The following is a 14705-nucleotide window of genomic DNA, read 5'->3' on the forward strand; positions in this document are numbered from 1 at the left end:
TGACTGCCTCAATGAATATTTTTGTTCGGTATTTACAGATGAAAATGAAGGAAAGGGACCTCAGTTAAGAAAAAGGATAAATGAGTCATTTATTACACGTGAGTTTACAGAGGAAGAGGTTCTATTTCAACTGTCAAAAGTAAAGACAAATAAGTCAATGGGACCTGATGGAATACACCCAAAGCTATTAAAAGAGCTTAGTGGTGTACTAGCAAAACCATTAACAGATTTATTTAACCAATCATTGATAACAGGAGTAGTCCCAGAAGATTGGAAGTTAGCAAATGTTGTGCCCATTCACAAGAAAGGTAATAGGGAGGAGTCGGGCAACTATAGGCCAGTAAGCCTTACTTCAGTAGTGGGGAAAGTGATGGAAACCATGTTAAAGGATAGGATTGTTGAACATCTAAAAACACATGGATTTCAAGACCAGAGACAACATGGGTTTACTTCAGGGAGATCATGCCAAACTAATCTTATTGATTTTTTTGATTGGGTAACTAAAATTATAGATCAGGGTGGTGCAGTAGACATTGCTTACCTAGATTTCAGTAAGGCTTTTGACACTGTTGCACATAGAAGGCTTATCAATAAACTACAATCTTTGAGTTTGGATTCCAATATTGTTGAATGGGTAAGGCAGTGGCTGAGTGACAGGCAACAGAGGGTTGTAGTCAATGGAGTATATTCGAAGCTTGGGCTTGTCACCAGTGGGGTACCTCAGGGATCTGTACTTGGACCCATTCTCTTTAATATTTTTATTAGTGATATTGCAGAAGGTCTTGATGGTAAGGTGTGTCTTTTTGCGGATGATACTAAGATATGTAACAGGGTTGATGTTCCAGGAGGGATAAGCCAAATGGAAAATGATTTAGGTAAACTAGAAAAATGGTCAGAGTTGTGGCAACTGACATTTAATGTGGATAAGTGCAAGATAATGCATCTTGGACGTAAAAACCCAAGGGTAGAGTACAAAATATTTGATAGAGTCCTAACCTCAACATCTGAGGAAAGGGATTTAGGGGTGATTATTTCTGATGACTTAAAGGTAGGCAGACAATGTAATAGAGAAGCAGGAAATGCTAGCAGAATGCTTGGTTGTATAGGGAGAGGTATTAGCAGTAGAAAGAGGGAAGTGCTCATGCCATTGTACAGAACACTGGTGAGACCTCACTTGGAGTACTGTACACAGTACTGGAGACCCTATCTTCAGAAGGATATTGATACCTTAGAGAGAGTTCAAAGAAGGGCTACTAAACTGGTTCATGGATTGCAGGATAAAACTTACCAGGAAAGGTTAAAGGATCTTAACATGTATAGCTTGGAGGAAAGACGAGACAGGGGGGATATGATAGAAACATTTAAATACATAAAGGGAATCAACACAGTAAAGGAGGAGACTATATTTAAAAGAAGAAAAACTACCACAACAAGAGGACATAGTCTTAAATTAGAGGGACAAAGGTTTAAAAATAATATCAGCAAGTATTACTTTACTGAGAGGGTAGTGGATGCATGGAATAGCCTTCCAGCTGAAGTGGTAGAGGTTAACACAGTAAAGGAGTTTAAGCATGCGTGGGATAGGCATAAGGCTATCCTAACTATAAGATAAGGCCAGGGACTAATGAAAGTATTTAGAAAACTGGGCAGACTAGATGGGCCGAATGGTTCTTATCTGCCGTCACATTCTATGTTTCTAGGTTTCTATGTTTCTAAATACAGTGCTAGCAAATTTAATTCTCTGGACTTTTGGACTTGGTTGTCAGGCAGGTCTGTAAAATTGCAATCAATAAAATGACTTAATTATGTAAAAATATCACATATAATTTACATATATATGCATATTTCTATATTTGAAGTCTACGTGTATATTTATATAATTATTTATGTAATTGTGTATATGGACATATGTATATTTCGTATTATTTTTATCTATTTATATATACATAGATATATATACAATTTAATTCTAAGTTTATTTTGATATAAATACATATATATTAATATCAAAATACAGTTAGAATAAAATTTCATAAAGGTATATATTTTTTTTATTTTATTATTATTTTTAAGTTTTGTAATTTATTTTAATTTACTTGTTATTTGTATTTTAGAATAATAAATATACACAATATATATAGTTATTATATATATATTATATATATATATATACACACACATACGTGTGTAATTTAATAAGTGTATTTTTATATTAATATATATATACCGTATATATATATTAATATAAAAATACACTTAGTATGACATTATATATATGATATATAGACATATATGTCTATATATCATATACACACACACACACACATATATATATATATATATATATATATATATATATATACACACACACACACACACATATATATATATATATAATTATAACTTTTAATTAACATTAACATTTTGATTTTTTTAATTTACACATGCAGGGAGACTGCCTGGCAGCAGTCAGGCAGTCCCCCGGCAGGCAGATACATGGACACCTATTGTGGCCATGTGACCACTCTGTTGAGCGATCACGTGGCCACGGGGTCCTGATTTGCCTCAGGGAGACTGCCTGGGCTGTTAGGCAATCTCCCCCACACCGGGAGCAACGCCGATCGGGTAAGTACATCTTACCGTTATGACGGTTCAGGACCGTCAGCGGTCGCGGTTAAGAAAATTTGTTTACAGCAAAAAGCTTCAAGGGAATGATTCTACTCACCAGAACAAATGCAATAAGCTGTCATTGTTCTGGTGACTATAGTGTCCCCTTAATGTCCTATAGCTACATATTGAACCTTAAAAACAAAATTTAATGCAATTTGTAAAGTATGAATAATACTTTTGAGTTACCCAGATTATAAATATAGATTGTAATAAAAAAAATTAGCTTTTCTAGTCAATCCATGATGATATTTGAGGCTTAACATATAAATGTTCTTCAATAAGGCTGTATATACACCCCAAACATAGTTCTACTATGTAAGTCTTTTCTATTGACTACTCTTTTGGTAAAGACATATTTTGTTAAATCACTTCAGAATCTTCTCCACCCCAAACTTAACTCATTCATGTATTTCCAATAAACATTTAGATTGAAAATTATTTCTCTGTCAATATATATATGTAAAAGAAATCCACCATGTAACTTAATATTTTGCACATATAGTAAAACAGTACACTGTAGCTTTAAATACCTCTCTGCTTCCTTTCTACCTCCAGTTCTAATGATTGAAAATGTTTTCATCATACAAAGAGCTGCAGGTCACGAAAATTGATGAAAAGATTTAAAAATCTGTTTTTTAACAAATGAGACAGGGAGAAAATCGCACTACAGTTATTTATAAACCGCAAAACATGGTGTTCGACTGTTATCTGCCTTTGCCTATTTCACCGCGTCTAGTCTTCGTTCATTATTGGTTTCTAAATCAGCACTGAAAATAAACCGCTTTGTTCTAACAAAACAAAACTGGCAAAAAAAAAAAAAGCTTTGATAGTGTATTTGAAAGTAATTTAAAACACATTTGTGTACTAATTTAAATAAAATGACTATTAAATGAAAAAGAACTCAGATTTTTAAGTTTATTCTTCTTGTTCGTATTTGTGTGTCTATTACACAAGTGACCTCAATGTGCATTCTCTCTGCCAAATGCAATTTATAAACTGAGGCTTCTTTCTGCTTACAGCCAAGCAGTTGTTTAGGATGTAAATACACCTAACAGACAATGTCTTTGAATAGAATGTTAAAACTACCCCACTTTAGACTGTCAGCTTCTTTAAACAGGACCGTCACTATATATTAATTCCTGTAAGTCAAACTTATATTATTGATTTACTTCTATGCCTTGTCCACCCGTCATGCAGCTCGGCAGAATATTATGTTGGTGCTTTAAATATTAACACAAGAAAAGGTTCACTCCGTTTATAGGAACACTCTAGTGTTGGGAATAAAAACTTGTAATACTAACTTTTTAAATTATGAGCCACCCTCAAATGAAATAAAGCATTTGAATTATCTTTATTGCGCCTGCATGCTGGTCTTACCATGGCCACACACATATATATATATATATATATATATATATATATATACACACCGCCGAAAAGTATATGCTATTTAGTGGATTCTCAGTTGCATCTTGCAGGGGGGGTCTCTTGTTAGGAAGCTAGTTTAGTTATTAATATTGATAGGTGCCCTCGAAGGCACAGATGAACCCAAGTATATCTACCAGAATAATTCTTGGATCCCATATTCAACGTATACTAGCACTAATCGAATCTAAATTAATTTTGTAAATGTTTGGAGTTTGTAAGCAGACCTGGGAAAACTCCTCTGTAAAGTTTCATTCTATTGAATAAGGCATTTCACAGTGTGTGCGTCCTGACAACAGTTATAACTGTTTAGGTGATATGCATTTACTGCTGGGCTTATCTCTTGGATCTTAGTACTTTGTAACAGTTGCTAATAAACCTTCATGTTCAGACAATTTGTACTTATGCTCTTCATGTTGCTACAAGCATCTCTATACTTTATTGCAACATTAATCAGTTACTTAGTCTAGTTCTGATCTGCAAATCGCCCTACAACACGAAACTTTAATTCACAGTGAAGATATCCCTTCCTATGGTCTGTCTACATGGACATTTTGTCTACTGATTTAATACTTATTTTATGTTTCATATGTAATCTTTTTGACGTTCCCTTATCACACATTTAAGTTTTTGTAAGTAATTGTTGTCTATTCCAACATTTGTCTTTTCACTTTTTATATTCCATTATTAAAGGTTATGTTTTAAGAATAATCTAGACATAGGACAGTGTGTTTTTTCCTTTTCCATTCGTATTTCATAATTTTGACAATACCATTCTTACACAATGTATAATTAATAGTATGGAAGCTGCAATGTAAGCAAATAATATAATTATAGAGACACAAAACTACAAACTGGTGTAGTGGTTATGGCACCAGGAGTCCCATGGTATCATAACCTGTGAAAGAGTCAAACCATTTTTGAATGGTATGACAATTGCCTGGGTCCACCTGGCACCTGTGGTCCTGTCCCACTACAGATATCGCTAAAGCGTTAGTTTCTAATTTTGTATAATAAATCAGAACAATAATACCATTTTTACTTACAAACTTATGGCAGTTTAAAACCACATTAGTGCATATTTTGTCATATAAAACTGTTATACCATCACACACAACAAGAATTCTTAGCTCCTAGAAAATAGGGACATCAGTGTAAAAAAGAGGGAGAGTGATAATTTGATCTCAGTGTAGGACTGTGCTTCTTTAATAAGAACACTTGGGTGGTATGGTACTTTCTGAAATTGCTTGTCTAATCATTCACAATATAAATTAAAGGGGAAAAAAATGATGAAGAAAAAAAATAATAATACAATTGCCCAGCCAATTATTATGTGATTAAATTAAATGCAAATAATTACTGGTCCTATATAAAGTGGCCTATTTTACCCATAAGAGAGATTACATCATAAGATCTGTCGCCTATAGATTCAATCATTTCTGGCTTGCTGAAGGCTACATTAGAAAAAGGTCAGATAAGTCAGATTAGGTCACTAAATGTCATTTACGGTCATTTCAGCTGCTAATCTTTAACAGGTGTCAAGGCTGCCTGCGCTGGACACAAAGAGATGAAATGAAAGAAAATAATTAATGCTGTGACATAAAGGAGAGATGTTTATCTATTTTGTATTATTCAACTCATCTGAACGTGATTATAGAAGAATACAATAATACACAGTGTAACCACTGACAAGCGTGGTCCTGGAATTCTGTCGTATTGTGTTAAGGAGGAAATGTCATGACTGAGATAGGACCATTTTTCAATACATGTATCAGCTTGAACTATTTTTATTGTATTTCTTTTCATGACAAATTTATTTTGTCCAAGGTGAGTCAAAGGTCAGATGGGAAAAACAAGACGATGAATAGCACAGATATCTCCTTCCATATAGTACAATAATTACATTCTTCCTTTCCCCAGGGTAGTTTGAAATAATGTTCTCAAATGATTCATAATTTTTTATTGGTATATCACTTTAAGAGTAAGGAAATGGAAGCAGCATCATGTTCTCATGAGCCCATTTGGAGATAGCGTTGTTTCCCTAGATCCATAGTGGCCCTGGTAAGTTGTAGAACAGTCATTAGCTAGATCTTGCAGACTGCGCTGGGTTCTGCAGACAAGGGATGCATACAATTGCAGAGCAGGATCTCTGAACGTTAATGTGTGCTAATGGAATTTCCCTGCTGTTTTACAGTTTGTGTTTTTCTCTGTTTATTTTTATTTTTTTTTTCATTTTGTCTTATATGACGATTTTGAGGTTGATTACTTTAGTGTGATTATTTGATAATGAATGATACTGTGTGCTCAGTGCCATGTTAATATCAAAGAGGCTGATTTTAAGGTTTTGGATTACGGTTTATTTTTATTCATTCATGGATTATGTGGTTTTTTTTGTATTTGCACTGCTTTTGCTGTCTCTGGTTTTATTTATTTTCACTTTAATGTCATTTTTCTATATACTATATCAGTTTGTCTGTTTCATTTTATCTATTTATACCACTATGCGGGTGTACATCAAGACACTTTTTCACTTATGGGAAATATTGGATCCCAGGTTTCTTAAGTGAATTCTTAAGTGAATAATAACACTTAATCTCCCAGGTGTCCTTCATTTACAACGCTATATGAGGAAGGGGGATTTTAATTGATTTTGGTGAACTTATAAAACACGAAACATGTAGATTTCGAAGATCTGTCCTGCGAGAGGGAGCTTTTAACATGTCCACATGTAAGATTATCGCAAATAAATATCTAATGAAGACATGGGCAGTGAAAATAATCTTTGTGCACACCGCTTGTTATTGTTTCTTTGAGTCAAAGGTCAGTTGCCACCCAAATCTTGTTTGTTGGTTAATGATGATACACTGAAATTAGCAGCTTAGGGGTAAAGGGTGCCTTAAAACCCATCTCTTTAGGAAAGCTCATGGCCTCCCAGAGTAACCTCTACCTCACATACCTGTCTCTTGCTATCTCCTAAAGGGCAGCACTCTTCTCTCTCCTCCAACTCTGCTTCACTCCCACCTTATTTGATTGCTATTTCCTGTCCTATTGTGTTTTACACCCCAGCTCCTTTAGACTGTAAGCTTGTTTGAGCAGGGCACTCTTCAACCTATCGTTCCTTTAAGTTTTCTTGTAATTATCCTATTTATAGTTATATCCCGACTCTTATAATATTGTAAAGCGCTACAGAATCTGTTGGCGCTATATAAATGGCAATAATAATAATAGGATAACAGAGCGGTTCCCAAACTGTGTGCTGCGTCGCCCTGGGGCGCCGCAACGTGCACACAGGGGTGCCGCAGAATGTTTCCCCGGTGTAAAAAACATTACTGCTGAACAGGGGCCAGGTCGAATGCTGCGGTCCTTTAATTACCCCCGTAATGTCGGCCGGCTGGGAGACCGAGCGGGAGGAGGCAGCATGAGGGGAGAGGAGCACGAAGAGCTCCAGACAACGCACTCCCACCAGCAGCAGGACTCCAAACCACCCTCCTGGCACATAAGGTAAGCTGACAGGAGAGTGCCTAGTAATATAAAAATCACTTGTGAGTGTGTGTATGAGTTTAAGTGTGTGTGAGTATGAGTGTTTGACAATGTGAGAGTGTGTGTGTATGAGTGTGTGTAAGTGTGTATGAGTATGAGTGTGTGTGTGTGAGTATGTGCATGTATGAGTGTGTGTGTCAGGGTGTGCATCTATGTGTGTGTGTGTGTGTGTGAGTGTATATAAGTCAGTGTGCTTCTGTGTCTGTGCACACATCTGTGTATGTGCATATGTGTGTATCTGTGTCATGGTGTGAGCAAGTATATATGTTTGTATGTGTTAGGGTGCACGTGTGTATATGCCTGTGTTTATCTATGTGTATCCATATGTGTGTATGTGTCGGTGTCTAACTCAAATATTACATACACACACCCCTACATTCAAACATACAAATATACAAACACACCCCTTCACTCAAACACAAATACGTCACACAAATAGACATCCGCATTTAAAGCGAACATTACTTTCAGACACACCCATGCAATCAACGCAAACATTACATACAAACACACCCCTGTATTAAAACAAAATAACTATATACAAGCACCCCTTCAAACAACAACACTGTAGATTACACTATAGCGCCTGTAAATGCCGCAGCGCTTTACAGATATACAACCTAGAAATTTTGACTTAGGGTGCCTTGGAAAAATACTGAGATATTAAGGGCACCTTGAAACTAAAAAGTTTAGGAACCACTGGGATAACATGTAACCAGTACAATGAACTAGAACATGATAAGAATTCTGACTCATACCTGTGATTCATCTTGTACGATTATACTAGATCAATGTCATTCTGACATACCACCACCCTGGCTTTTTTATATGGCGTTCTACTTTTGTAGGGCATTTCTTCCCATATGGGAGTGTAAGGGAGTGGATGACTAAACCATTTCATAAACACATGAGAAGATTAAGAGAAGAAGGAGGCCCTACTCGTGGTCATTAATCTTCACTATGTATATAATGCCATTTGCACTTAAAGGGACACTATATGCACCTCTGCAGTGTCACTGATCAATTATCTGCCAATTATGAGGTACATCACTTTTGATTATGTTTACGCAGCCCTAGGCACACCTCCACTTGCTGTGACTCACACTGCCTACATGAAATAAATGGCTTAATTACAGCATAGTATGTTCACTTAAGAAGTTCTCATCTCCTGCTCTGTTAATTGCACTCTAATCACACACAATGCTGTTGCAGACTCATAACGGCTATGAACTGAGCAGGAGATATGACATTTGAAATCAAACACACTGTGCAATAAGGGAAGCAAAAACATTTGGACTCTTTTCCGTGTGTAGAGAGACCATGTAAGTTACAACCAAGGGAAGTGTGGCTGGGGATGCAAAAACAAAGTCATTTAACTCTGAAAAGGCTGTTAATTGATCAACGGCCAGTGTGTGATCTATATACCAAAACCACCTGGTTCAGCTTATTTTGGTTCTTAGACCATCTTTGTGATCGTTCTACATTTCTACCATCCTATAATTCAATATTCAAAAACAACAATTCCCTTTAATTCATATAGGAAACTGCAATAATTTACATTGGGGGTCTCTTCTAAAGTGTGCTTGAAAAATAAAAGGCTCCAAAAAAAAATAGAAAAAATGGCTGAAGCTTACTGAAAAATAAAATAAAAAATCTTTAGGTTGTGAGTTCTTTAAGAAATGGCCCTCTTCACCTACTTTTTCCATGTGTCATACATGCTTACTTATTGTAGAACACTACAGAACGAGTTGCTGCTATATAAATAATTGTAATTGAAATATCATTGCACATTAGTGAAACAACACATTGCACATTAATGACACAAAGGAAAATAAAACACCCTCCACAAAGATATACCTTGCACGGGCGGCTTCCACAGCGAGTGCCAATATGTTGCCATTGCCTGAGGCCGCAGATTCTGTTATGGACGCTAAACACTTCTCAGCAGCAGAGTTGTCTCTGGTTTCTTTCACCTGGTGGATAAATGGCAATCTATAACTCACCATAAGAAATGCACTGCATACATGCTATTAATTTTAATGATCTTAATTTACTGGAAAAATGTACACGCTACTGGGCTGCCAGTAACTGATCTAAGGTAATGTCTGTCATTTTAGTAAAAAAGTTAATCCATCTTGTGTGCTTGACTGGTTTTTAGTTTCTTAATATTCCGAGTAATTATGTATATGTTTTGTTACTGCAAACATGCTGTTCAATTTGACTTGGTTTAACCACAACGGAGTACCACACTTGCCAGTCCTGGTTAAGCCTCTAGCAGAAATTTTTTTTAAATAAAACCATTCGAAAGAAAAATAGCCCTGTCCTAGCGTTATGCATGAAGAGTAATTGAGAGCATTACTATAAATGTGAGTAATCAACATAGAAACCAACGTAATGATTGCTAAACGTTTAACACATGATTGCCCCATAAAACGTGAAATAGCTTTATTTCAAGCTATTATGTCTTTAAACATGTGTACTCCTTTAAGAAAACTCATGATTTAACACGGTTGTTATTTATGTGTACCAGCATAGGGTTTGTATATCTAGTATTTTAATTTGTACGACAACAAACCTTTTTAAGCTTTTCAATTTGCCTGTTGCGCACAGACGTATTATCAATGGCAAGGACCTCAACGGACTCTTCTTTCTGTAGCTGGTATTTGTTCACACCCACGATGACCTCGGCACCTGCGTAATTACAAAAATAACGTTGATTTTTAATCTCTGAAGGACTTATGACATGCCAGGCATGCCAAGACATAAAATGAATGGGCCTAGCCCCTGGTCCTTAAAAGCTTTAAGCGTTAGAGAAACATCAACTGTAAATAATACATAATACACTTAACACCCTATTTCCATTAGTTTTCTTTTGATTAAAAAATGCTTTTAACACATTAACAGTTTTTATTTAGCTTTTTTTTTTTAATTGTTTTTTTTTTTATCACTTTGCATGTGAAGATAACACGAGTAGTACTTTGATAGCACGGATACATAAATAATCAACAAAGATTATATATTGTCAAGTTTGTCAAGACATGCAGAATGAGGTTTTGTATATATATATAGATATAAAAATGTAAGAGGTACAGTTAACAAAAAGTGATTGTAACCTAGTGAGCCCTCTGGAACACTTGCTGGGAAGCACTTGTCAATTGCTCCCCAGATACGGTAAGTACATTGTCAGGGCCATATGTTCTCAAACGGTGTACCCTCACTCTCCCCCCTCCTGTAGATCAATGACACTAGGCAAAACCGTGCACCCTTCTATGTGCAGGTTTTGTTTTTTTGTAATAAAAACTGTGCATGTATATTTTGTTCATGTGCCTTTTCACAGTGCTAGTAACAGATTGCGTACAGCAAGGTGGGTAAGAATTCATGATTTATTTTGGAGGGGGGGGGGATAACTATTGGATTTTTATTATTTGAATTGGAGATTTTTTTTATTATTTAATATGACTTATTTTAATAAAATGCTTTTGATGGTAAAATATATCTAAACATAGTTTTCTTTTTAAAATTCACTATAGTCCTCAAGTTGAGATTGAAATAGGGATTTAGTAGCATTGGGCTGTATATTCAAGCAATATTAAAATTTTTGGTTAATGGATTTCATTAATACAAGTTGATTGAACTTGTGTCTGCAAAGATAGCATGCACGTTTTCACATAAAAAAATGTTCTGAAATAAACATGGGCGCAGACGAGTTTTGCAGTTTAGCTGTAATGCTACATAAATCCCCCCAATATCAATGCCTACCAAAGCTCCACTCGTACCCCATGTAGGAGTCTGGTTACATGTTTACCTGTCCATATGTTAGTATCCCATTACACCTCGCTCACTGCAAACCCTGCGCTGCCCTTAACAGAGCGGAAGCCCCACTTACTAATAGCAACAGGGATGACCGTAGCCGTAGGCACTATGTCCACAAAGTATTACGATCTCGATGTCAAGTACTACGAAAATGCCTAGAACTCGAACATATGATGCTAGATATACCCGACCTACACATATTATGCTCAACAGTCTCAGAATCGTTTTACTATAAAAGGTGCACTGTTTTCCGTGCCATTGTTTATGCTGTACTGATTAACGTCTACGCTGTTGTGGCGTCATTGATATGCTCTGTAAACAACTGCACAATAAAAATAAAGAATATAAATTTTTTTTTTTTTTTTAAATGTTCTGAAATAAACATACGAATGTTAGAAATTGTTATTCTGCAAATCTATGTACACACAATGAACACCTTTAATTTACGTTGTTCTCCAAATTTGAGTGAATAACCTATTAAACTGGAGATAGTTCACCTTGCAGTAATTTAACCCTTCTTATTACTTATGAAGCGCCAACAAATTCCACAGTGCTCTATAATATCTATATTGTATCTCAATGCATCTTTCCTGGTGAAATATTTTATAAATAAATAATATATATGTATTTCTAATGGGATATAACAAAATCAGTTCTTGTAAAGTAATTATTCTAAATATGAAAAAAAAACCTTTATCTTGGTGCAAATGTTAAAAATCATAACAAACAGCAAGATCAAGTCTTTACGTTTGATTTCAATCGAGTGTAACTAGTGATATTCAAATCATGGTATAATCTCATTTGATTTAAATCACATACACCCTGGAGTATTGTATTGGCAGCAGACAATGACTTATACCGTTCTTACAATGAGCAGCAGAGGAAACACTTCCTCCAGATGGTGCATTAGTTCCTCTTAGCGAGAAAGAAGATAACAGGAGAAAGGAGTTAAGCAGCCACAGCCAATATGTTGATAATCATCATGCTGATAGGAATATAGTTAACAAGTACTAACTTAAATTAATTATAATTTATACAAAACATACAGAATTTCTAAATTATCACAAAAAATCCAAGATGCATTGGCAAGTTCAACACGTTTATGCTATGCTTCCAAGCACACAGTTTTTATTGAAATTGTAGTATGCTATAGTATCCATGACGTTAGCCCATGTAAAAAGGGGAGAAGTTATGATCCACCCAGATACCCGGATCTTATTAAGAGCCCAGGTGAGCTAGCACTTCTTGTAAAGATTTCTTCATATATTCTCACCTGAATCAATCCGTGCCTGTCGCCGTGCTGCGCATTCTTCGATACGTAGCTTGGGGATGCCTTCTGCCACAGCTCTTGCCATTCCACCCACTTCTTCGATTTCGTTAATGAGCTATGTAATGAGAGAGAGGATGCAGCAATTCAGTTCGGTAAAAACGATAGTAGGTTAAAGAGACACTCCAGACCCCTAAATCACTTTAGCTTCCTGAAATCCTTTATGTGTGACAAGTGTGTCCTCATTTTTTTCATTTTACAAAAAGTGCCGATTTCAATAGGAATTGGCACTTTTAGAATTTAACCTGATTACACCCCTAGGCTATCATCAACACAATCAATCCTGTTACTTCCTGGTTTATTAACCTCAGTAAAACAAAACTCAAGGGGCAGCAACTGATCAGAGCACCTGCCTTGCCAACACTTTTGGAAGACTGTGATTGGACAGTCACAGAAAATCCAGGCCAGAGGAGGGTTTGCAAAGGCTGCAGACTGGAGACCAGCAGCTTTTGCTATCTGTTTTAGATATACCCCCATTGAAAAAATGCACAATTAAATGGATGCATGTTTTTTGGAGGAAAAATATAGTGCAAGGAAAACAAAGTTTCACATTGGCCTGGGGATGCAGCAGAGGCGAGTTCTACTTACATGATGCTGTCCCCCACAGGTGTCACCATCTCTGATCTTCAGTTCATGGCGATTGATTCGCCAGGAGCTCATGTCAGTGATAACACTAATGTCTCTGGAGGTCATGAAAACTTCTACAGATAGTCTCAAGATGAGGAAAACAATACATTATTCCTACAGGGATTGAGAAGACTTGATGTCGGCGGCTGTGACCTTTAAAGTAGTCCCTCTCAACCAATCCTTGCATTCCCAGTGGAAAAACACTTTTTGTGAAAAGTAGTGTTCATATTGGAATCTATCTTAAATTCAGTGTAATGAGTAGGGATTGACTGATTATCGGTCTGGACGATATTGGGTATTTTTGGCAATATCGGTATCGGCCAATAAAGATAATACATACCAGGACTTGTAAGTAAGAGCTTGTCATGGGCCCAGCGGTCCTGGAGGGCCTGCAGCAATCTCTTACTTACTTCCCAGCAGCTCCCTTCAGCTTCCATGTCTAAATCTCGTGAGCCCGTGAGCTGCTGGGAACGTAAGTAAGAGCTTGCTGCTGGCCCCCACTGCACAGTCCATGCCACCGGACCACCAGGGAATGCCATACCCCCCTCCCTGGCCAAGTAAGTAGCCAGGAGGGGGGACTAAAAAAACAATAATAAAAAAAAGTTAATAAAAAATGCCCCCTCCCCCCATTTTACACACATTACATACCTACAGAAACACACACACACACACTCTGCATTATATGCACACACTACGTTCACTATACACACTGCATTCCCTATACACACACACACACACACTGCATTCACTATACACACACACTACACAAACACACTCTGCATTATATACACACACACACACACTGCATTCACTTTACGCAGACTACACACACACACTGCATTCACTATACACACACACACTACACAAACACACTGCATTCACTTTACGCACACTACACACACACTGCATTCACTATAAACACATTGCATTCACTTTACACACACACACACTGCATTCACTATACACACATTACACAAACACACACACACACGCACTCTGCATTCATTATACACACATTACACAAACACTCACTGCATTCACTATACACACTACACAAAAACACACTGCATCTACTACATGTGGCATGTATATTATTTGCATTTACCTTTAGAAATAGTTTTTTTATTTTTTTTCCAAAATGGTAAATGTACAGAATATCAGTAATTTATCGGCTATCGGCCTGAAAGTTCACAGATTATCGGCTCTAAAAATAAAATCAATATTGGTCGATCCCTAGTAATGAGATCCATTTTTAACCCTAACTTACCGTTTCAAGAAAAGGAGTGTATCTATAACTAGTAAG

At 36.4% G+C, this 14705-nt stretch overlaps 1 protein-coding gene across 1 annotated transcript in view; it reads right to left on the reverse strand.

Annotated features, from left to right (window-relative positions):
- MMUT (methylmalonyl-CoA mutase) overlaps positions 1 to 14705 on the reverse strand; it is a 46834-nt gene that overhangs the window by 17392 nt on the left and 14737 nt on the right. Inside the window, exons 7-9 of the mRNA XM_063442066.1 lie at positions 12722 to 12833; positions 10211 to 10326; positions 9493 to 9608 (exon numbers count right to left, since the gene is read on the reverse strand). Of these exons, the coding sequence (XP_063298136.1) occupies positions 9493 to 9608; positions 10211 to 10326; positions 12722 to 12833 (344 nt within the window). The remainder of the gene's footprint in view (positions 1 to 9492; positions 9609 to 10210; positions 10327 to 12721; positions 12834 to 14705) is intronic.

This window comes from Pelobates fuscus, chromosome 2, assembly GCF_036172605.1.
Source record: "Pelobates fuscus isolate aPelFus1 chromosome 2, aPelFus1.pri, whole genome shotgun sequence".
NCBI lineage: Eukaryota > Metazoa > Chordata > Amphibia > Anura > Pelobatidae > Pelobates > Pelobates fuscus.